This window comes from Vanessa cardui, chromosome 6, assembly GCF_905220365.1.
Source record: "Vanessa cardui chromosome 6, ilVanCard2.1, whole genome shotgun sequence".
Lineage (NCBI taxonomy): Eukaryota > Metazoa > Arthropoda > Insecta > Lepidoptera > Nymphalidae > Vanessa > Vanessa cardui.
Window position 1 is genome coordinate 13575202 of NC_061128.1, and position 26205 is coordinate 13601406.

General features: G+C 34.3%; 1 protein-coding gene across 2 annotated transcripts; it reads left to right on the top strand.

Annotated features, from left to right (window-relative positions):
- Positions 1-278: 278 nt before the first annotated feature.
- LOC124530516 (kelch-like ECH-associated protein 1B) lies at positions 279-25779 on the top strand. Of its 2 annotated transcripts, none has more exons than XM_047104701.1 (13): positions 279-609; positions 3611-3759; positions 8736-8849; positions 11501-11665; positions 15692-15841; positions 19274-19390; positions 22766-22927; positions 23339-23530; positions 24107-24238; positions 24329-24408; positions 24505-24710; positions 25084-25260; positions 25348-25778. In XM_047104701.1, exons 2-13 carry the CDS (start codon positions 3616-3618, stop codon positions 25581-25583), a joined length of 1875 nt encoding a protein of 624 aa, XP_046960657.1. In that variant the 5' UTR covers positions 279-609; positions 3611-3615; the 3' UTR covers positions 25584-25778. The 2 variants fall into 2 exon arrangements, with proteins under 2 accessions (XP_046960657.1, XP_046960655.1); XM_047104699.1 differs by lacking the exon at positions 279-609 and adding an exon at positions 2699-2906 and having other exon boundaries at positions 25348-25779.
- Positions 25780-26205: the final 426 nt, after the last annotated feature.

Consider the following 26205-nt stretch of genomic DNA (forward strand, 5'->3'; position numbering starts at 1 on the left):
ATTTAGTTTTTTTTATAAAAATAAATAAGGAATTGTATAATGTTTGTTAATGCAAAATCATAATATTAGAATTTATAAGAGTACTATTGATTGAAATGGGATAGAAAGTAAAAAATTATAATCTATTATTTTATGATTTCTAAAATTATCACTTGGAGATTTATTTATTATCATGTTGATATATTTTTTTAATTATTAAATTTCAATTTACAGGGGTGTCCCGTGTCATTATTACATCATACAAAATTATTATGTCAACTTGTCAAATGTTAAGTGTCAATTGTCACCAGTCATACTGATATCGTAGCTACCTTGTAGCTACGTTATAGTCATCTGTGGTGAATTGGTGATAGGGAATAGGAATTATATGAGCATAATTGCATTTTTTATTATATTTTAATATACATATATCAAGAAACATCACCTAGCATATACGAACATTCCAAATAGTTAATAATAAGATATTGTAGTTTGTGTTTATTCAGAACTTATTTAATTTTATTAATTGTGAACTGTGAAATAATAAAGATAAAAAGTTTTACAAAGGATGGTAAAACATAGTCGTGCCTACATCTGCTTTTGATTAAGTATAACCTTTCAAATAAAAAGGTAAGTAATTTATTCACTTAAATATTTTCTATAACTGTAAAAGTTAATAGAAATCACTAGATTTTTTATATAATAATTGTAAAATGGCACTTTAAATAGTGAATATTAATAGGAAAAATGTACATATCTATTTAAATTTGTTAATGCGCTCTAAAAATATATCTAATACTCATAAGTAGTTATTATTTCCTGTGAAGTTTTATTTTTTGTAAATATAAAATAATTGTATCGAAATTGTATATGATGATGACATGAATAATTTTGTCTTTCAAGAATAATGCACTTAAATTAAAGCAATTCCTTTATAAAATGACTAAGTTTTACAGCGATTTGTACCGGCTTATAAAATAATTAACTATTGTTTTTAACCTTCATCATATTCTAAATAATGTTAATTATCATATTATGTGGACACTAATATCCTTGAAGGTCTTAATCATTTGTTTATTTAGTTCATTTCTTAATTTCTAAAATGTCTAATTTATCAATTAAAATCATAAATTCTAAGACACTTAAATATTTACATTGAATATACATGTTTTTTGCTTCGCTTGAGCAAAAGTATTCAACAACACAAATATGATGATGTATGATTGTGCAGATAATACACTGAACTACATGAAAAAATTACACCCACTTTTACCCATACCTGTATAATACCTTAATTCTGTACCTTTTTAATGTGTATTGAAGCTCCTGATTGAATCTGATATATAACAGACACCTAAGCCTTAATTTTGTATAAGAAATAAGGACAACAATACACAAGAGGATATCCATCCATCCATCCATGGATCCAATACCCCAAACCTCATTTGTATTAGTAAAGAATGTATTTCAAAATTTATGAAAATATATCATTACAATAATAATGTTAAAATGTTACTTTGAAATTTCAAATACTATAAATCTTGCATCTTGCAAGTCAGTTGTGTGTTCATAGTCTATGATCAATATTTTAAAATAATTAAGAATTTAAAAAAAGTTTGTTCAAATGCAATTTAATTTTTCTGCTAAATATATATCAGAAAACTGTCATGGTAAATTCTGGTAGGTACATTGTAAAAATTTAAAATGTGTAGGTTTTTTTATGATTTATCATTATCAAATATTTCTTGTTTACTAAGCCAGTTTTTTTACTACTCATGCTATGTATAGGAAAAATGTATGAATTTTATTTCCAAATCTGCTGGGTGTTTGTAAATATGTATTATTTACCTCCACAAAAAATAGTCATATTGACAATCTCAGGATACATGTAAAACATTTCAATATTTTTTTTTATATAAAGTTTCTTATTATCTACTAGGCACTGTTTTACTCGTAGTATTGCAAAAAATACCATAACTTTAGCCAATAAACAATATTATAGACTTGCAGGAGTACTCTCACTTACTCCACTCTCATAAATGCATAAGAGGCTACATTACTGGAAAAGAGCATAACATGGCATGTAAATTGCCAATTTCTATATGTCATGGCTGTTCATGTAACTTTCTTAGCAGAAAAGTAAAAGAAACTTTGACCTGACCTATTAAAGTACCTCACAATAAAAAAACCACTGATATGACCTGTGCTAAGGGCAGGGCAATAACAATACCAACTGTGCCCCAGGGGTTACCCATGTATGAGCCAAATATTGACATGCATGACTCGTGCTTCATAATTAGATAGATTGATACCTTCTCAAGGTCCTCTCCTTGCTTGACTTTTCAATTAAATTATGTTGCCTATATCCGTCCTTAATAAATGAACTATTTAACGCCACATGTAGTTCGCGACACTAGCTCGATCGTAGTACAGAATATTATTAAAACATAAAATGATTTATTTTTCGCAACAAATAAATTAAAGATTTAATCGTGGCTAATATTCGAGATAAAAGTACTCGTATTTCGATAATACTTAACAATTTGTCACATTAAAAAATAAATAAACTTGTAATTATACGTTTATCATTATAGCATGTCAATAATTTGAATTAGTAGTATGTACGTAAATAATAATCAGAAGAATTTTGAATTCAAATATTTAGCTGAGTCAGTGTATTGTATGGGCTAATTTGACCGCGTGATGTGACAAAAACTCAGACCAAAGGCAGTTGTCGCGTCCGCGGCGGTTAGGACGAACGCTCACACATCCTGAGCATGGCTTTCCCTGTATTTAAATATCTGTGATAAAAGTAAATAATACAAATTAGTGTTAAAAAATACTACGTAGGCTGTGAAGTGTGTGATAATTTATTGTCTTTAATTGGATTTATGTAATCATGATTGATTCACTACTAAAATATATTGGTAAGTTAAACTATTAACAATAATGTTTACAAACCAGTGTATTATTATACTGTATTATTAGGACGTTCTATTAGAAGGAAATAATTCATGTTTATGTTAAGGTAACACTGAATCACTTAACTTAGGAGCGGAAAATAAAAATAGGAGCGAAGCAAGAAGTAGTAATGTTTTGTTATGTTTAGTGTGTCATCATTAAAAAGTACTTATTTATTTTTAATTTCCCTAACAGTTACACAGTATTATAAAAATATTAACAAAGATAAACTTCACGTAATTCCCAGTTATTACTAAGTATAATTTAATAAAGAAATAGATACTTTCAAAATAAAAATTAAAAGTGAAATCTGTTTATTGGATTTCTTACCATTACGGAGCTTAAATTCAAATGAAACTCCTTATATATTTTATACCCCTTATTCGAATCCGATAAGTATTTTACTACCTGATTGAAATAAATTCTTAATGACAGGAATATTTATGTACATTAGGCTTATGGTGGTTGCTTTGAATGATCCTGGCGAAGGCTATTTTTCGTTGTCTTCCCCTATGCAGGAGATTTTAGAGTCCTACTCTCATAACTGATGGGAGCCAACCCGATTCCACAGCAAATAGTCCAAGACCTGACTTTATGTTAACTGAGTGTGGAGTACACTTTTCCCGAGATATATTACAAATCATTATATATCATATTTCTTTGTACTTAGGAGAGATGGAGACGGAAGATGACGTTGGACGCAACCTATTGGACGACATGCCACCTATAAACTGTGATCTGTTCGAGGGGCCCTATGGTGGCAACGATATCGGAGATATGACATTTTGTCTCGGAAACTACGTACCTGACTTTATGAAGGTAAAGTTCATATATAAGTTTTCACTAATTTCATTCATTCATTAAAAATATAGCTGAAGATATGAACGGCTGAAGACCTTCAATTGGAGCGGCATTTGAAATGACCGATATGACTCAGTGTCTGCTTAGCACAATGAACCCAATGTAAACATATCTGTAAAATATAAAAATAAATATAAAAATGCAATTACCTTGTCAAAGTTATGATTGTTCACGATTGTACATGTAGGTCAGTGAAACATCTAATAACTATAATGGCACCTCTTTAAAAAAGCGTCGTTCAAATTTCAACTAGTAGCGGTTCTTTTATTTATTGATATTGAAAAAAAAAACTATGTGGTCTTGTCTCTTTTATGTTTACTTTATATAAACCGAAGGGGATGTATTATGTATGTAATTCTTTGGATGTACTTTATGTTTTTTTTTCTCACATCGGTGCACGTGTACTTGTTGACAAATAACACTTGAAATAACAATCAAGCTGATCATTAATTTTGAACGGTTCCATAGCGACAAAACCTAGTAGAATTCACATTCTACGCTTCGATAATAACACTGATGAAACCCAATTATTTTAAGAAGCCATTTACTATACAGTATTTATTATATTCTAGTCAAACATAAAGATGTTCGTAAAAATAATAATGAACGAATGAATGATTGAAAAACAGTTATTTTATGAAAAAGGAAAGATAACTTTGTATACGACGAAGTTTATTGACGTCTATTAATCGCATTATTATGATACAGTTTTAATGATGATGATTATTATTAATAATTTTAAGTCATCTTAGAATTTACCATGTGGATTATAATTTTTTTTTCATTTAATAGCTCATTTATTGAGCAAATGTATAATAAAATACTGTGTTTTTTTAGTGTTATGAGCATGTAATATACATAACATAAAACGTAAGAAAAAATTATATAATAACATAGGAGGTAACGTAGTCCTCTAATTACTTTTATTGCTAAACGCATGTAACATTAATTTATGTATAATCAAAGTCGTTTATTTATATGTACTCGTAAAACCGGTATTCCCAAAATTGTTGTTCCTAAACGACTATTCAACGGCGTAAAATTAAAAGTCATACCCAGCTAATGTCCCACTACTGGGCTCCTCTCTCTTCGAGATTAGCTGGCTTTATTATTTAGGGTACACATTTCGAATTGAAATAAAATTACTCACATATAACTTGCATGTTGCTTTCTAAGTATTATAACACAAACTAATCACATGGAAATTTAACAGTTCTTGTTTGGCTTTGAACCCGTACTTTGGCTGAACGCATTCTAACTACTGGTCCGTCTCCGCTTGTTAATATAATCTATACGATTGGTGTAATCAATCAATAATAATGGAACAAAAATAGCAGAATTAAAACGTTATCATTCAAGATCAATAATATTTCATTTCGTTTATCTTTTATAATAAATTTTCCATAAATTTGTTCTAATTTTTGTCAAGTCATCGAGGTTTAAATATATCTGTTAAATAACAATAGAATCTGGTTTTTGCTTCGTCATAATTGCTTAACATAATTTAAGTGCGAGTGCACTGCGCCGAAAGGTGTAACTAACGCTTTTGTAAAGATTTGGTATACATGTATGGATGGATTATGTTGGCGAACTGACAAATGGGCCAACTTATGGTATGTGGTCACAACATTGGTAATATAAGAAATATTAATCATTCCTTGCATGACCAATATGCGACCAACCTTGGAAACTAAGATGTTATGTCTCTTTTGCCTGTAGTTGCACATTATAGGAAACCAACAACACTGAGTACTGTAGTTTAGCAGCAGAATATTTAATGAGTCTGTACCACCCAAAAGGCCTACAAAGCTCAATCATCATATAAAACAATTAAGTTATAATCTACCTTAATTATTACTTCAATTTATTGAACTAAATATTTGTTTATTTTGAAACTAATTTCTGAACTGAACATAGCGTACTTTTAATACAACATATGACTGAAAAGTCTTTCTATAGGACTTCTGAATTTAAAATAACAATTTAGTTCTCCGACATAGACCTACTTTTTTAAGTGAACAGAGGTGACAACTGATTTATGCATGCATGTAATTATGAACACTGCATTAATTTGGTAAATTCAATTAAAGCACTTGAAAAGAAAGAAGACATTTCTATAACTTATAGATGTTGTATTGACTTATTAACATACTGACCCATTTAGTATCAATGTCAGATATTTGAATACTTCACAGTACCTATAACGTTTTTGATAGCTGGTATTCCCTATGTATAAGCACAAGATACGTATAGTTATAAATATATGTGTACAGTCGTTATCGCAGAATGTTAAAATAATGCAAACCGCCATGACTCGGCAAATATATACTCTTACACGTTGAAATCTAAATAATTTTTCAACAAAGTTTATTTCCGTATTATAATCTTGTTTTAAATGTAATATTCGTAAAGGTTTCTTTATTTGCTCCGTGATAAATGTAATATATAAAATGTGTTACGTTGATTGATATAACTTTAATGATAATCAGTCATACATTTAAGTCTATATATGATATTGATATGTACATATCTTTATTAGACTCAAAACAAATTCAATCTACCGATTTAACTTACCGATTTGATTAACCGAAGTAATGTACGTCATTTTAGTATGAAGGCGATCTTAACATTATTTTTCTTATCTCTATCGAAACAAGATACGCTAGGTTCAAAGACCGAATATATTGAACAAAACAACGGCTCGCGAAACCTTGTGACGTCATTTCATGAACTGATTGTTTACCTGTTTTATGGAATCCATATGCGTTCTTGCGACTTGGAAATGACCATACCATAATCAAGAACGAAATTGATCACGGATTCGGTGTCAGTAGTTCGTAAAATTTAGACTTCAGTTCTGATGATATATAGAATTTTGCAAAGATTATTTATTCGTTTGATATAAAATGTTACGTTTGCAATTCGTACGTCACTTTTATTTGTTCGCCGAAAGAGGATGTTGACTTAAAGTTAATCTTAAGTCAACAGTTTAGTAATACTACGGTATAGAACGACACAAATTAGATATAGCATCGACAAAATTCGTAAAACCGATTACTGCCGATTTACACAACCAATAAAAAATAGCTCCCTATCGCGCCATTCGACGCTATAGATTCTCGCGTCAGTTCAAACCGAGAAAGCAAATCGACGTGTCAAATTGACGAATATATTAGATCATATGATATTACACGTTGTTACGTTTGTGTAAAGATCATATTCACATAAGAAATAAATATTGATAATTTGGGATGGCGTGCTTAATTCGGATGTGTTCGGTTTTACGAATTTTGCCGATGCTACATCTAAGTTGTGTCGTACTATACCTACGTATGGTTATTCAACTGCCAATTGGCAAGAATTTATGTTTCTCCGTGTAAATAGTGTAGAAAGTAATGATAAGTGTATTTTCAAGCACCAAGTACTATTGGTGATAGTAAAAACATTGGCTAACCAAAGGGAATACCAGAGAAAGAGGCCCATAATATAAATTTATAAAACAAAATCATTAGAATTCCGATGATTTAAATTTAGAATTTTGTGCGTATGTAAAATGTAATAATTGTATATCTTATGGAGATATAATATAATTATTTTATATTTTATATTACATTTTAAAATGTGAAGGGGTGATATAAAATATCTATAATAAACTAAAAAAATGTTTTATTTATTCAAAAGCCCGACTGAAAAAAATGTGCAATATATTTTGGCACTAATTTGGACCCTTTGGGTCTCTGGGCCTCATAATCCGGGGTTACTCTAAATAAAAAAAAATGTAAATTTACAGTACGAAAGTGTACAGTTTTTTTTAAATATGTTTTGATTTTTTTGAACTCGCAACCTCATGTAGAGCACGACTTTCATTATATATTGAGCCGTGAAAATTATTGATAACAGATTATTGTATTAGTATAAGGATGATGTGCTAAAAATTAACGAACTCAGATAGTGAAAATAATATGTCATAACCTTGACTGGATTTTGTTAATTGATCAGCTGATTTAAATTTACAAGAACAGCCTGTAAATTCCTACTGCTGGGCTAAAGGCCTCCTCTCCCTTTCAGGAGAAGGTTGGGAACATATTCCACCACGCTGTTCCAATGCGGGTTGGTGGAATACACATGTGGCAGAATTTCTATGAAATTTGTCACATGCAGGTTTCCTCACGATGTTTTCCTTCACCGTTGAGCACAAGATGAATTATAAAGCACAAATTAAGCACATAAATCAGCGGTGCTTGTCTGGGTTTGAACCATCAATCATCGGTTAAGATGCACGCGTTCTAACCACTAGGCCATCTCGTTACTTTATACATACTCTATATACTTTTTAGTATTGGACAACATCACATACATTACTCTGATCCCAATGTAAGTAGCTAAAGCACTTGTATTATGGAAAATCAGAAGCAACGAAGGTACCACAAACACCCAGACCCAAGACAACACAGAAATTTAATGAAATTTTTCTACATCGACTCAGACGGGAATCGAACCCGGGACCTTGGGGAGGCGCACCCATGAAAACCGGTGTACACACTACTCGACCACGAAGGTCGTCAAATCTATTGTTACATAAACGCGATGAAAGAGCAGAGATGGCCCAGTGGTTAGAACGCGTGCATCTTCACCGATGATTGCGGGTTCAAACCCAGGCAAGCACCACTATATATATATATATGTGGTTTATTTGTGTTTATAATTCATCTCGAGCTCGGCGGTGAAGGAAAACATCGGGAGGAAACCTGCATGTGTCTAATTTCATCGAAATTCTTCCATATGTGCATTCCACCAACCCGCATTGGAACAGCGAATATATTCCAAACCCTTTCCTTATTAAGGAGAGGAGGCCTTATCCCAGCAGTGGGAAATTTACAGGTTGTTACTTTACTTTTTTTACGCGATGAAATAACGTTTTTAATTACTTCCAGATGTTGTTTACAATGCGATCGCATCACATGCTGACTGACGTTGTATTAGAAGTAGGAAACGAACTGTTTCATGTCCACAAAGTCGTATTGGCCGCTGGAAGTCCATACTTTAAGGTACGTAATGTGATGTGTAGGTAAATAGGTATGGTACGACACAACTTACATGTAGCATCGGCAAATTCAATAAAACCGATTACTGCCGATTTACACAACCAATAGAAAGCTTCCTATCGCGCCATTCGACGCTATTCGACTCTATAAATTCTCGCGTCAGTTCAACCCCTGAAAACAAGTGCATGTAAGGCAACGCATCAAATTGACGAATATATATGCTCATATGATATTAGAAGTTACCTATTACGTTTATGTACAGTGGTGGATTTACAAATCTGCCGCTAGTAAGCTAGTAGGCTATTAAATTTTTGCCGCCGCTACTTTTTTTGCAACATTTATGATTTGTGTTCTATCGTCCTCATTACATCGGTTTTATCCCGTCATTAGTATGATTATAAACTAGGTGATATTTCTGTCAGTTACTAGATTATTTTTCCAACCCGCTATGTAGTGACGAGTATACGGATTATGGACGTAATGTGTATACATATAATTATAAGTTTATTTTTAATTTCCAACCCCTCCAAATCTGCCGCCCTAGACTCCAGCCTACTTAGCCTATTGGTAAATCCGCCACTGTTTGTGTAAAGATCATATTTACATAAGAATTAAATATTGATAATTTGGGATAGCGTTCTTAATTCGCATGTGATCGGTTTTCAGTATTTTGCCGATGCTACATCTTAGTTGTGTTGGACTATAAATAGACTTGCAAATAAGTAGTAGCCACCGCCAATACTGATACTGTAACATATATTAACAAACTGTTCCATAGTCAATCCGACACCAACACCAACAACACAAAAAATACTCAATAATGTTGTTCAGCAATATAATATATGGTGAGTGAGCCAGTGTATTCAATGATGATGAAATATCTAAGCATCAATTTATACTTCCCAATAGTGTCCAAAATATGTCCTACTTTCTATCTAGGGCACGTTCTACGACATATAAAGAAAAGTGTATATTAGTGTGTTTGTTATCTTTTTTTTTATGGAATAGCTTGGCTTGAGCATATGAGCCACCTGATGGTAAGTGGTCACCATCATCTATAGACAATGACGCTGTAATAAATATTAACTATTCCTTACATCGTCAATGCGCCACCAACCTTGGAAATTAAGATGCTATGTCCCTTGTGTCTGTAATTACACTGGCTCATTCACCCTTCAAACCGGAACACAAAAATACTGCGTACTGTTGTTTAGCGGTAGAATATCTGATGAGTGGGTGGTACCTACCCAGGCGGGCTTGCACAAAGTCCTACCACCAAGTAAATTGATATTATTATCACGTCCACAGTAGGATTTGGTTTTTTCATTCCATATAGACCTACAATATATAATATATTTCGTTACGTTTAATTTCTTTATTAACTATAGAAGCACTTTGTGTAGTAAAAGTATTATGTAAGATTACTTATTCCAATTAACACTGATGTAACGTAATTTATTCATTTATAGCGGTAATATAGTTATTTATGCGATTCATATATTTTCATTTATTCCAATATAGTTCGCTAATATCAATATCATATAAATTTACGTTTAGGTATCCCGAATGATATTTGATTACAAATATTACATGACTGGAGTCTCCAAATACTTATTTTAAGTGTGTCTGACTATTTATTATCCTACTAATATTATAAAGGAGAAAGTTTGTGAGGATGGAAGTGTGTATGTTTGTTACTCTTTCACGAAAAAACTACTGAACGGATATGGATGAAATTTTACAGTTATATAGGTTATACATCAGAATAACACATAGGCTACTATTTCTAATGCTTTTTTTTTTGCAAATTTGGTCATAATATAACAATACATATCAAGTAACCATGCAAAGCCGGGGCGGGTCGCTAGTTTGTTATATATAAATTCGAATGCATATTCTCATAGTCATCTCGATACTCTGTAAGAATATACTGAACTCTAACTACTGTGTTCCAAGACGTACACGTTTCACGGTCGTGATCGTGAAATGTCAGAAAGTTATGCATACGATATTGACTTCAATAATTATGACATTTAAAGGATCAAAATCGCTTATCGACATTTATTGATATTCGACATTTCACGAGTGAGATTCGAAGTGATTTCATACGTAATTTGCTGCTGATCGATTTGTTTTTTCTATATAATTGATAACTATTATAGCTGATGGTTAATTATCACTGGTGATAATTGTTACCGCTGTCAACATCCTATGATGGTGTAAGATGTTAATTATATTATATATAATGCTCGGTCCTCTTCGCTGGTCTAAAAACGGGTCCACTAACCCCTACACAACACAAATGATTTGTGTATCTGCTGAATAAAACATGAATCATTACATAGTATAAAACAAAGTCGCTTACCGCTGTCTGTCCCTACGTATGCTTAGATCTTTAAAGTTACGCCGCGGATTTTGATGCGGTTTTTTTAGCATATAGAGTGATTCAAGAAGAATGTTTGTGTATATAATATAAAAACGAAACAAGAAGAAAAAATCTGTAGTATGTTTAGTATCAGCATTGTACTTGTGTGAAGCTGGGGCTGGGATATAAAATTCTTTCAAGAGTTATCATTCATTAGGTACAAATAATATATTTATATTATTCTCATTTGACAGTTTACATTTTTAAATGTAAGTACAATTAATCGCAGGCAATGTTTACGAGCGGGTTGAAAGAGTGCGAGATGTCCCGCGTCCGGCTGCAGGGCGTGTGCCCTTCGGCGATGGCCTGGCTCGTGTACTTTATGTACACGGGGAAGGTCCGCATCACTGAGGTCACGGTGTGCCAACTCCTGCCCGCCGCCACCATGTTCCAGGTACTATACTTATATATATTTAATATAACAACAACAATAGCCTGTAGAATTTCCCACTGCTAGACCAATGCCTTCTCTTCCTTTGAGGAGAATGTTTTGAAGATATTCCATAATTCCACCACGCTATTCCAATGCGTTGAAATACACGTGTGGTAGAATTTCTATAAAATTAGACACGTGCAGGTTTCTTCACGATCTTTTCCTTCGTCACCGAGCAGGAGATGAATTATAAGCACAAATTAAGCACATGAATATTCAGTGGTGCTTGTCTGGGTTCGAACCCGCAATCATCGGTTAAGATGCACGTTCTAAGCACTGGGCCATCTCGGCTTTTTTATATAATTGTATGTATATGCATATAAACATATATGTATTTCTTTTTACGCACCCATTTTTAACAAAGTCGATATCTAATTTAATCTATCATGTATAAGAAACTAGTTTTCGTCTGCGACTTCGCTACATTAGTGGTAATGACGATCAAGATTACGCTATTGTTCAGTTGTAGAAACGGAAACGCGTAACAAACAAACAAATATACAGACACACATAATATTAGTTCAAGCCGCGGCTTTAACGAAGCAAAATTAAGTAATTTCATAAACGTAACTAATTTCATCAATATCGGTTGAGTGGCTTACTCGTAAAAGCATAACAGATAGACAGGCACACTCTATTACTCTCGCATTTATATTATTAGTATGGAATAATTCGTATTCAGATTTTATACTTTATAATTTGATACAATCGCGCTGATCTCAAAATAAAGCTAGGAAGTAGATCCACTATCTCTTCAATTGTAAAACCCCATGTAACGGCTCATTTTGACCTATGAGAGTTCAATACTGTCATGTCATGCTACTATCAAAATCTTTTGATTTAACTATAATATTTATTTTTCTTATCGACTAGTATATACGATGATTCATGTTAAAAAGTACCGTTTTATTGCGTCTAATATCTTATTAGCGTTGATTATTATACAGGCTGTTCTATTGTAGTTCGTTAGTTAGTTAATCATTTGTAAATTGTTATCGAAATGTAGAAGCTTTTATCTTATCACTAATAATGATTTTACTGAATGAATACGTACGTGTTATTAAACGGGAATTGGTAAATATTCGGTGTCAACAAATGGATTGTGTAAAATTGTGTAATTGTTATGAAAAAAAAAACGATATAACGAGGAGTTAGGCATCAGCTCGTTATCAGACGTGATGATATTAAAAATATAAGCCACATTCGCGTTCGTAATATATTTTTTCGATCTTTTTTTGAAGTGCCCCATATTTCGCTGTAACATGTTCTACGTCATAATGACGTATCCAGTATGTACGATAAAAAATCCTGATTAAACTCGTTGACGCTTCGACATATATATATATTTATATATTATAATTTAAATAATTGTATTTAAGTAACATGACTTTGTATTTTTTAAATGTTAAAAAAGATTAACTACTGAGTCTCTTGCCGATTCTTCTCGGTAGAATCTACTTTCCGAACCGGTGGGAGCTTCACTTGATTGTAAAATGTTGATTCAATAGTGCTTGTGCCTACTTGAATAAAGTTTATTTTGATTTTGATTTGATTTAATTAAAATACTATGGTATGAAGGAAATTGTTTAATGTCGGTTGATAATGTGCGGATCATTTTATTGGGTGGTAGGCATTTATGCAGTCACATCTGCGTAAGATACCACTCATCATTTTATGGAATAGGTTGGACGAGCATATGGGCCACCTGATGGTAAGTGGTCACCATCACCCATAGACAATGACGATGTAATAAATATTAACTATTCCTTACATCGTCATTGCGCCGCAACAATACTGCGTACTGTTGTTTAGCGGTAGAATATCTGATGAGTGGGTGATACCTACCCAGGCAGGCTTGCACACAAAGCCCTACCACCAATTAGTGATATTCCAATTATTGTTGAGAATTAGAGAGAACAGAGAGTGCCTTGTTTGACATTCTTGTGCTTTCGAAATTAATTGGTCCCCATTGTGATTAACCGTGAACGAATATGATCGGGAGAACATAAAGAAAACAAAAGCAATTAGAAAATCGAACTCAAATAAAGACATTCTGTAGTGCGAATCGACGAAACTTGTGTTAATACGTCACTAAATAATAATTCGAGTGACAGCACTTTTCACGTAGTCACTATTACGTACTATAATTGAATTAATAAGCCGCCGTCTTATCAGAAATACAAATAAAGTCAAGTGTTCACCCCATAAGTAATGAATATTTTGCGTCTAACAAAACTGATCGTTCAATCAAATAGTAAAATTTAATATTTTAATAAGTACTATATGACCATTTTTACGCGAAACCGTGACTAGCAGTGAAAGAGGAAATCCGGTTGATTTACTAATTTCATAGTCAGTTGTTTTATTTGTAGCATAGTCATAGTTGTTATCAGTTATACGGGATGTTTTTAATAAACTTAGTCGCTTAACCATATGTTTACAATAATATTATGTATGTACATAGATTTTTTCGAACGGTGACAATCATTGTATAGATACGACGAGGAAAGATAAACTAATATCACCTAGTTTCCGACTTCGCATTGAATCGATATCCTGAATACTTTTCGAGGTCAACAAAACAAACAACAATAACAGCCTGTCAATTTCCCACTGCTGGGCTAAGGCCTCCTCTCCTATTTGAAGGGAAGGTATATATGTGCGAAAATTTCTTTGAAATTAGACACATGCAGGTTTCCTCTTCTTTCCTCAGGTTTCGAGATCAAATATCAATAATCAAACTATTGATAATTCTCCAACAAAGGAGACGGTCTCGAGAATATTCTACCACGCTGCTCCAATGCGGGTGGGATACACATGTAGCAGAATTTCCTTGAAATTAGTTAGATGCAGTTTTACGATGTTGTCATTAACCGCCGAGTACGAGATGAATAAAAAACACAAATTAAGCACATGAAAATTCAGTGTTGCTTGCCGTGGTTTGAACCCGTAATCATCGTTTAAGATGCACGCGTTCTAACCACTTAGTCATCTATGCTCAGTTTGCCTAAGCAACCAAGGATTGACGGATAAGTTGCTCATAAAACAATGGCCACAGACCTTGAACGACAGTGTTCCAACGCTTAGAAATATTACGTAAATTTCTTCTGTTAACAATTTTAAATGTAATGCGGTTGTAATTATAAATGTGCATATTTCATGATCAAATGACGTTGCAAGTTTTGTTTTATTACAATTGAACGACTAATAAAATGTTTAGTCAAATAGAACGGCGAAGCGATTACGAGTTTGTCATAAAAAATGTAATATATAACTTTATTCAACTCTTAATATTTAATCAAGGACATTGTTTACATTAAAATATCCAACGGTTGCAATACGTGTAATTATTCAAAAGTCGAACAGTAATATTCTTTAGTCTGATGTTAACTTAAGCAAATGAACAATTTATCATTCCTAGATTTGCGTTTTTTAACTTGGTTTCAATAAAAAGTTTTATTATGAATCCTTTGTTCTTTGGATAACGTAACTGTTTATTATCTTAGCGCTTAATTATGTGTACATAGATATAGATAATATGAATTGTTTAAAACATTAATATATAATATTATATGTTTACATTTTTTATATTCTTAACTGTAACAAATAGAAAATAAATAATGTTTCGTAAGAACTTAAGGGCAAGTAATTACATACGCTTAATTATATTAGTCAGTTTTCCGTTTGAATCACAGATTTGTCTCTGTGTGCTTTTGTTTTTTTTTTTAATTTATTATTTAAAATCCATACTGATATTATAAATGCGAAAGTACGTCTGTCTATTTGTTGCTCTTTCTGAATTTGGTATGTAAGTTTTAATTCCAAGGCATAGACGACCAACACGTATAACGCAAGCGACGTCGCAGGCGACCACCAGTATATTACTTTAATTAGCTTGCATTTTATATTGGCAGTGAACTATTTAATAATATTCGTAAAAATATGATTAGAATGTGAAAGGACATATATTGTAGTTGTGTGCTCCAGATATCGAACGTAATAGATGCGTGCTGCGCATTCCTGGAGAGGCAGTTGGACCCCTCGAACGCCATCGGGATCGCCAATTTCGCGGAGCAGCACGGCTGCGCTGAACTCAAGCAGAAAGCGAACCAGTTCATCGAAAGACATTTTACACAAGTAAGATTATCATTTTTATACTCAAAGTCGGGGCCGTATTTAGGGGAGGGCAAACGGGGCAACTGCCCTGTGGCCTCCACATTAGTGGGGGCCACAGTTTTCAGCAAGTTAACAAATACCGAGATATAGTCATATTATAGTAATGTTATTATTTAATATTTTAAAAGTTACCGATACGAGTAAATAAATCATAGCTTACTGATTGAAATAAAAAAAGTAATTAATTCATGATAATATAATTATTAGGTTGTTCACGCTTCTGTTTGTCTAGGGCCCCCACTGCTTTGTGGTCCGGGGGACTCCAGACCTTTAAATCCGGCTCTGCTCAAAGTAACACTTTGTAACTGACATAGATTCTCCTCTTTTGCAAAAAGAATATTTGGTAACATAACATACATTTCTCTGATCCCATTGTAAGTAGTTAAAGCACTTGTGTTATGGAAAATCAGAAGTAACGAACCACCAACACCCAGACCCAAGACAACATAGAAAACTAATGAACTTTCTACGTCGACTCGGCCTCAATACCTCAACTATTCAAGCACTCTGCTCTAACACAAGTTGGGGTATATAGGCAAATTGTCAGGCTTCACGATGTTTTCTTTCGCCATCAGACGCACAAATTTTCACTTATCTAACTGCACTTTGCTTAACGATGACAATATTAAGTGTTATTCACAAATTGTATGTGACTTTTTGTCACAGTGACTCAGCTTGACTTTCTTGGATTTGAACTCACAATCTCGTCCAAGATCCAAAATTTAAAAAAAATACAAAAAGAAATTTGCAACTTTGCCAATAATGTATTAGTTTAGAAAGTTTGATGTTATCTATAACGATGTAAAAATCAATAATATATTACCTTACAAATAAACAAATCACGTTTCTTTGCTATTTTTATGAAATGAAAAAAGAAAACTATAATGAGCGCGTGCGTTCAGATAAGGATTCGAAACTTCTTGATATAGATAAGTTTATCAATGCCATTAACGGTTTGGTTTTTCCTTCTAACATGTGGTCTCAAAAATATACTTGACACCGAATGGTCGATACAATAAAATAATTTGTATTAAAAAAAAAACAATAAATATGGAGTAAAGTATATAACAAGTTTGATTAGTAACATAAATATATTTTTCTTATTACTATACAAATTATATACAGAAACGAAGTATAGTATGTATCATGCACGAGGAATTGGAAAGCGGAGTTGGACAGGGGGCATATCGGCACAAAAGAACGGTTCTGCCCCCAAACTGCGCCAATAGATACTTCACGTCAAAAATATTATAACGTTTTCCTTCTTATTTCCTTATCAACCATATCAATGAGTTATCTTCGTATTGTAACGAAACCTAGTGAACCCAATAAAGTCACATATTTTCGCCACCAAAACATTTACGCCTTTGATAATAATTGCATGAACAATATTTGCACAAATGTCAAATAATTTTAATTGTCTACGACCCGCGCGTTCGAGTTCAAATTATTTAGAACAAGATTTTATTGTTTAGATTTAATATTTGTGCGTATAAAAAATACACAGAAAATGTTTTTTCAAGACTGTATGCAGCAAGAAATCTTTGTAATCATTAGGTAAATATACTTGAATTGATTACCGCGGACCGCTCAAAAACAGCAATATCATCGCACTTTATCTGTCTTACACTACATTAATAAACTTTCGCTGTAAATGTTCGCTTATTTGCTTACTCATCTTTGAAACCGACGCGTATTATTCCATATTATTCCATCAACATACGAATTTATGTATAAGTAAAACGAAAAAAATATAAGTTTTCACGAAATTTCAACTTCTTATAATATTAAAAGTACTAGTATTACTAACGATTCTAACACGACTAGTTAATCATTGTAAGTTTTACGCCTCTGATACAAGCATTCAAGCCAGCTTAGCTAACAAAGCCTCAATTTAAGGATAGGTGTATAATACGTGAAGGAATCGAACAACCTAAACCAAGCTTTCATCCACACGTGCTGCCTATTTCAATGGCAGAATTTAGAAAAAATTAACATATTCCATTGAATTCTTAATCCTGTTTGATTTGTATTAAGAAATTCCAATTTGAACTTAGCTGATATAACGGCATTGTTCACATATCCACACGGATATCATGTATATTTTGAGACAACGACCGATTGTGTTTAATCGTGACAATCGTGACAAGTAAATTATGCCAGTTCAAGGTCAGTGTTGTGTGTCTGTAATCTGACATTGGAAAAAGTGCAAAAGTTGATTGTACTACGCCTGAAACCTTCAATACTTTCAACAACACTTGTATCAAGTTTTAATTTTATGGGATGACTCTTTGACTTTCTAGTTGACTGCACACCTTGGGAATGAGATGATCGCCTCCAAGCTGTTTCAAATAACAAGAATATTTTTTTTTACTGTGTGTTGTAAATTGACATTATAGAAAAAAAAGGTACCGCTGATTTTTTTTCGCCGGTTCTTCTCAGGTCTGAGGTATTATATTCCGAACCGGTGGTAGATTGTCGACAGTCAATAAGAAAGTGTAAACACTTCTATTTTGAATAAAGGTTTTTGACTTTGAATTTGAACGATGCACATAATAGATACATAATATTATTTCTGTTTTAATATCCTTTTTGTAGTAGCACTAGTTAGTAGCAGTATGTAAAGTAGATTTTATAAATAAAAATAAGTTAAGAACGCATCGTCATGATAATACACATTTTGGAGGACAAATTAGATTTTGTAAAGTCACCATAACGTTGGGAAATCCCCGGCATCGTCAAGAAAGTCCTTTTTCCATAGTTGATATCGATCACGTTTGGATACATTATAATGGATGCTTATTTCAGATACCTTAAATATATATTTTGCAAAAAGTTCTATCAAGTCTTTCAAGAATAGGATACAGCTTACAATATGAACTTTTTCCACGTTTTAAATTTACAACTAGCTGGGCTAAGGCCTCCTCTCCCATTCAGGAGAGGGCTTGAACATATTCCACCACGCTGTTCCAATGCGGGTTGATGGAATGCACATGTGGCACAATTTCGATGAAATTAGACACATGCAGGTTTCCTCACGATGTTTTCCTTCACAAATTAAGCACATATATATTTAGTGGTGCTTACCTGGGTTTGAACCCGAAATGATCGGTTAAGATGCACGCGTTCTAACCACTGGGCCATCTCAGCTTATATTTGATTAGACAGAAGGAAAATTATCGAAAATTATTTTATATTGGTAACAATGGATAGTTAACTAGAAACAGTAGCAGACTTAACGTTTTTAACCAAATTTTCTATTAATTTAGTTTCATATTTTCTGACCTCACTGCTCACTAAAGTAGTAAAAATTAACATCAAGCAATATCTTCTAGTTTAATTAATCGTGTGATAATAAATAATCGTTGATTTATTTATTTTGTTGTTCGTCAGGTTTGCCAAGAGGAAGAATTTCTACAGTTGACGGCTCAGGAACTAATATGCTTAATACGGAAAGACGAGCTCAACGTAAGAGAAGAGAGAGAAGTCTACAACGCCGTTTTAAGTTGGGTAAGTTAATGGCGATGATATTTGTCATTGTCCTCAAATGTGCATAGACTAAATATAGACAAGAGTCTCTCCCTAACAACGGTAATGCCGACTCCACACGCCCAACTGTTTGTCCAACCCTCCACGTGTAGAGAGGTAGTTCTTAAATGCTTGAAGTTGTTGAATTGCTCGCTCTGATGACAGTAAATCGTACAAAAATTAAAGGAGTTGGCCGACTTTAAGGGCCAAGTTAAAGGAGTTGGAAGCATCAAGATTGTATGTGTTTTGATGGTGGTGAATGTTGGAATATTGGACAATCGTTAGTAGCCTACAATTACGGCACTATTTACTATCTTGGAATTTAAAATGTAAACAAACAATGACAGTGACAAATCTATAATAGTAATATATCTAATAATATATGACAAATGTACGGAAACGTAAATATAAATCAAGAATGATATATTTTTTCACTTAGAATCCTAATATATCGAATTTCAAGTGATTATAATTGACGATCAATTTTCACCTTTCGGGAAGAACTCCTTGACGTTTTGTATGGCAAAAAGTAAGACCCATTAGGAGCTTATCAAGTAATCAATAGATAGCTTAAATAGAATAATAATAAAAACTTTACATAGAAAAATTGCGTTCGTAGATATAAAAAGAACTCCCTAAACAATTAATATTCCATAGTAAATAAATATAAGAAAAAAAAAGATCAATGAAACACAATTATCGTAAATAAATACTTGAATCATGCAGGAAGTTTGCAAATATTTTAGATCGAGTATCAATCCCTTTCGCACAAGTAGATGTTAGATAATATTTAATCAAAAAAGACAGCGCGTGTAAAAATAAAAAAATATTTTATATACGATAATTTAAGGAAACATCTGTTATTTTCAACTATTTCCTTATTCGTATACGATAAATCGCAATTTTTATTTTACAACAACGGTTTTTTTTTTTTCAATTTTTGGTAAGGTATTCGGTTATGTACCACTCACTCATTAGACATTCTATCACCAAACAGATGTTCTCAGGATTATTATGTTCCAGTTTGAAGGGTAAGTTAGTGTACAGGGGATATAAAAGCTTCGTTACTAAGTTTGGTGGCGTCATGGCAATCTCGCATTGTCTATGGGTGGCGGTGACCACTGAAATTTATAAATGAAATTAATGTTTCTAAATGAAATCTAGATCATTCAATATTCGTTGTGAATATTTTGAGAAATAATAACGGAATTCACGTCGATGACACGGAAAGATTTGAACTAATGACGTCGAATGTATACGAGGTTACTACATAATAGGTTTAACCCACTTAGCTAGTTATGATTCATAATGAAAGTAATTAATAATACATGCACAATTATCGACAGTTATTTAACCTATCCAGGGGTGACTTGCTGTACGGACTTCGACTGTTTGTGTAGCGTATTCCAAATTTAAATTAAAAATTTTAATACCGATTTGTTTAAAATAGGTCTAGGTCTTAATCAATCAATCAAAATCAAAGTAAACTTTATTCAAGTAGGCTTTTATAAGCACTTTTGAATCGTCATTTTACAATTAAGTGAAGCTACCACCGGTTCGGAAAGTAGATTCTACCGAGAAGAACCGGCAAAAAACTCAGTAGTTACTCTTTTTTAACATTTAAAAAATACAACGTCATGTTAATTAAATACAATTATTTCAATTAATGTATCCTGCTTGGGAGTCAACAGGTATCAATTTGCTGTACAATTTTATCATTGGATATTTGCATACATTCTTATTTTATTTTCGGGTAACAAACCGTACAATAGAACAGTAATATAAAAAAAAAAACAATAAAATACCACAAACCAATCAAACTTCCACTGATATCTAATACAAATTAGAAGCAGGAAATAAAGAGAATAAGAACACGATTACAATTCAAATATTACGACAAAACCGCCGAGATTTATTAAAATGCCATATCTTTCACGTGTCCGTAATGTATGAAATAGATTATTCTAGATCGCAATGACGTTTGTCAATTCGAGGCCATAGTTGTTTATTTGTCTTTTTTTCCTTCTGTGATTGGAACTTACTTTAGATTTACACAGATAATAGATACACTTATTTTTTAATAAGCAATATGATTTGATAAGGATATTGTTGCCATAAAAAAATATTATATTATTCACTCAGCTTTAGTTATAAAATTTAGCCAACGGTTGAGCCCACGCCTTATCTAAATAAATATACACAGATTAAAACTGCTGAAAATTACTAGTAACCCCTTATTATCCGATTTTGATTAATCATGGCCCGTCATTATTTTACTATCAATAAAATGTTTTTTTTTTATTAATGTGCGACTGTGTTTACTGTGTTTGTTCCTAGGAACAAACTTTTTGGTGATATGTGATATTCTCATCATATTTTATTTCTTATATGGAAATTAAAATTAAAAATCGAAACCCATAATATTTCTTTTATCCTGAAGTTACCGTAATGTTTATTATACAAGTTTATGAAATACACGAACGATTCCAATTGTAGTAGAGATAGTCAAACCATGACATGACATACATAATCCATTCGATTTTTTAATAGTTCCTCTAAATTAATCTACAACAAAAACGAGCTTATTTAATATTTATTATAAAATAACAATTATTTACTTAACTGTTTGGGAAACGGATAAATTTCATTTGGATTATTTTATATATTTTTATGAATGAGTGTCGGAAAATAACTAAAACAAACGATCCACCTTTATTATCTTGAGTGACAGCTACACTTGACACTTGCCAAACGTCATACTACTGGTACACGTAACTTAGTGGTCGGCATTTTTTCGATGCGTTCTCAGATGTAACAGTATATATAAATATTTAGAGCAATTTCACTTTTATTTCTAAAAGATCTCGACCAATGTATTTAACGACCTCCTTGGTCGAGTGGTGTGTACACCGGTTTTCACTCGGGTCCCAGGTTCGATTCCCGGCTGAGTCGATGTAGAAGGTTTATAACTTTTCTATGTTGTCTTGGGTCTGGTTGTTTGTGGTACCGTCGTTACTTCTGATTTTCCATAACACAAGTGCTTTAGCTACTTACAATGGGATCAGAGTAATGTATGTGATGTTGTCCAATATTTATTATTATTAATTATATTTAAAATTTTCTCCTCCTCTAGTTGCAATAAGCTAAATATATTGTCACGTTGATTTTTTAATCGTTCTACTGCTTGATGAAAACTTCTCTACTTGAGCCAAATACAGAGGGTAATGCTGGTTGAGCCTAATGCTCAAGTAGAGAAGTAGCTCTATATAATTTATAATCTAAGATCCTGAAGATATGCATAGAATAAGAATTACTGGACAGATATAGTTCAATAAAATATAAATTATGTACTCTAAGGTTAAATTCGACGAGGATCGTCGGTACCCGCGCATGGAGCACATCCTGCAAGCCGTACGTTGCCAGTATCTCACACCCAGCTTCCTCAAAGAGCAAATGAGCACGTGCTCCGTGCTCAAGAAAGTGCCCGCCTGCAGGGAGTATCTCGCCAAAATATTTAAGGTTTGTTTCTAGTCCTGAATATGAGGTCAACTCTTAGACCTAAAAATTATTTGACATCAATTAATAAAACAGATATGTGTTTTTTTCTGGAGATCGATGGTGGTCATGTTTCGTGCGATAATGGCATTTTGCAAACCTGTCTAAGTATTTTGTAGATATTTTAGTTCCTAGGGTTGATGGTATTATGAGTTTGGACGATATAAGGGATAACTTCATAGGGAATAGTTCTTGTAGCGCCAATGTCCCTTTGGTCTTTTGCCAGTCCGCCTACCGCGCTACGCCATTTTTTTTGTATATAATATATACAAAAAAAAATGGCGTAGCGCCCAAAATTCTAATTGATTGTCATTTCATACATGAGACGTTTAAGGCGAATATGCCGTTATGTATAATGCAAATGTATCTTTATAGGATCTGACTCTTCACAAAAAGCCCGTAGTGAAAGAGCGTCGACCCAACACGCCGCGCATTATCTACGTGGCGGGCGGCTACTTCCGGCACTCCATAGACGTGTTCGAAGCGTTCAACATCGATGACAACTGCTGGATAACGCTGCCCAGGCTCACCGTGCCTCGGTCTGGACTTGGAGCAGCTTTTCTGAAGGTATTATATATTACTTATTTCTAAATAATACCTATGTTTTATACATTCACTAGCAACGTTACATGGAATACTTAAACAAATTTAATTGGATAAATGAAACTGTCCTCTCTTTCTTGAATAATATTTATAAATGATATGATCGACTTATAGAAAGGAAATATTTTTTCGTATTATTGAAGTTCGACTTAATAAGGTGATTTTTTAAGATACAGGCTGCTAAACAGTCAAATTGGTGGTGGTGGGATGGTAACTGGTAACTGCCGAGCATAGACATTAGCGTTGTAAGAAATATTAACCATGCCTTACATCTTGTGCCAAAACCGGAACATACTTCATACTAAGTGGTACTAGTGTTATTTGTCAGAAATTCTTTGTAAGAAAGCCAAATAGGATCACCTATTTATCAGAAATTAAGTTACCAACCTACCCTTAAGGGACAAAACCCTACTATACCTATTCGACTTACAGAGGTTCAAAGCAAAACCATTACAGTGACATCATCAGTGTTAAATATTTCAAAGTCCACCTCTTTTTGTTGTATTCGTCTCAATAAAGTCGATTTGTTATCGTTCGCAGGGCATGTTCTACGCGGTGGGGGGGCGCAACACGTCGCCGGGCTCGTCGTACGACAGCGACTGGGTCGACGTGTACAGCCCCGCCGGCGAGCACTGGCGCCCCTGCAGCCCCATGGCCACGCCCCGACATCGCGTGAGTTGTGTGCCCAAATAACTCCTAACTTACTACTTAAATTGTAACTACCTACAGTTTGATTTTGTAACGTATGGTCATCTGTCTCAGGTCGGAGTGGCGGTGATGGATGGGCTGCTATATGCGGTCGGCGGCTCCGCCGGCACGGAGTATCACAAGACTGTCGAGTGGTGAGTTCGCATGGCAATGACGATCAGTCTCAATTTACTCGAAGTGGATACGAGTCAATCATTAGACTGTACTGATCTTGATCTGTGTTACTATAGTTACGACCCCGAGAAGGACGCGTGGGCGTATGTGGCGTCGATGGGCCGCGCGAGGTTGGGCGTGGGCGTGGCCGTGGTCAACCGCCTGCTCTACGCCGTGGGAGGGTTCGACGGCGCGCGGCGGACCAATTCCGTCGAGTGCTACCATCCCGAGAATAACTGCTGGTCTGAGGTCGCCCCCATGCATTACGCGAGGAGCGGCGCAGGTGTGTTGTCTTCAATCATGCTATAATAGATTTCATCCACTTTGCCCGCGTTTTAGGGGAGGGGTGTTCGAAAGTTTTAGTTATAAAAATAAGCTTTCGTTCGGTCTTATTCTAGGTTCCTCTAGTTATCTCTTACTTTCTCTAATAATAAGTGTTTATGGGATTCATATATTATATTAACTGACATTATTTATATATTATACAAAATCACATTACAGTAAAACTTACGATAAGCGATAGTAAAAAGTATATACTACTTTATATAAAAGTATTTTCGGTATGTTATTTTTGTTGAATTTGGGTTAATTGCAAAGGCATGCAAATTTTATTATAATAGTCGGTGATTCCATGATTAACCGTGCACTGTGGTTAGGCGTCGCGGCGCTGAACCAGTACATCTACGTGGTCGGCGGCTACGACGGCGCCGCGCAGCTGGCCACCGTAGAGCGCTACGACACCGAGCACAACACGTGGGAGGAGGTGGCGCCCGTGCGCGCCGCGCGCTCCGCCCTGTCGCTCGCCGTGCTGGACGGGAAGCTCTACGCCATGGGTGAGTGCCGGCCGGGGGGGGGTGGTAGGGGGGTAGGGGGGGAGTGCGTAAGTTGCCGCCACTGACGTAGCGTGTCCGTGTCCGCAGGCGGCTACGACGGCACCGCCTTCCTGGACGTGGTCGAGATCTACGACCCCGCGAGCGACACGTGGCGCAGCGGCACGCCGCTGTCGTCCGTGCGCTCGGGGCACGCGTCGGCCGTGTGCTACCAGCACGTGGCGCCGCCCGAGGCGGAGCCCGCGCCCGGGGCGCCGCTCGACGTGCCGCTCGCCAACAACATCATCAGCACGCTGGCCAACGCGCAGCGCCCCGCCGACACCTAGCCGTGAGAGACGCTTTGACAGTTATCCGTTACAGATAATCTAGTAATTTATTCATTCTGCCATATTTATACATACGTTACGAGTGTCGTCCGTTAACGTTTACTTGGTGGTAGGGCTTTGTGCAAGCCCGTCTGGGTAGGTACCACCCACTCATCAGTTATTCTACCGCCGAACAACAGTACTCAGTATTGTTGTGTTCCGGTCTGAAGGGTGAGTGAGGCAGTGTAACTACAGGCACAAGGGACATAACATCTTAGTTCCCAAGGTTGGTGGCACATTGACGATGTAAGGAATAGTTAATAATTCTTACAGCGTTAATGTCTATGGGCGATGGTGACCACTTACCATCAGGTGGCCCATATGCTCGTAGGCCAACCTATACCATAAAAAAAAAAAAACATCTCCACGAGTGCACGAAACTAAATATTAATTTGACAGTGATCACGACAGTCAGTGCCGCTTGAGATAGTATTTATTTACGAACGTATTTATTTTGGATATTGTATAACAGCTTTTTTTTTTAATTAAAAATGTAACTGTTATTGTTCAAATTTACAAGTCGAATATTTTTTTACTTACTCAAAGGTAAGTAATCTAATTTAATTTTGTCAATATTCAATTA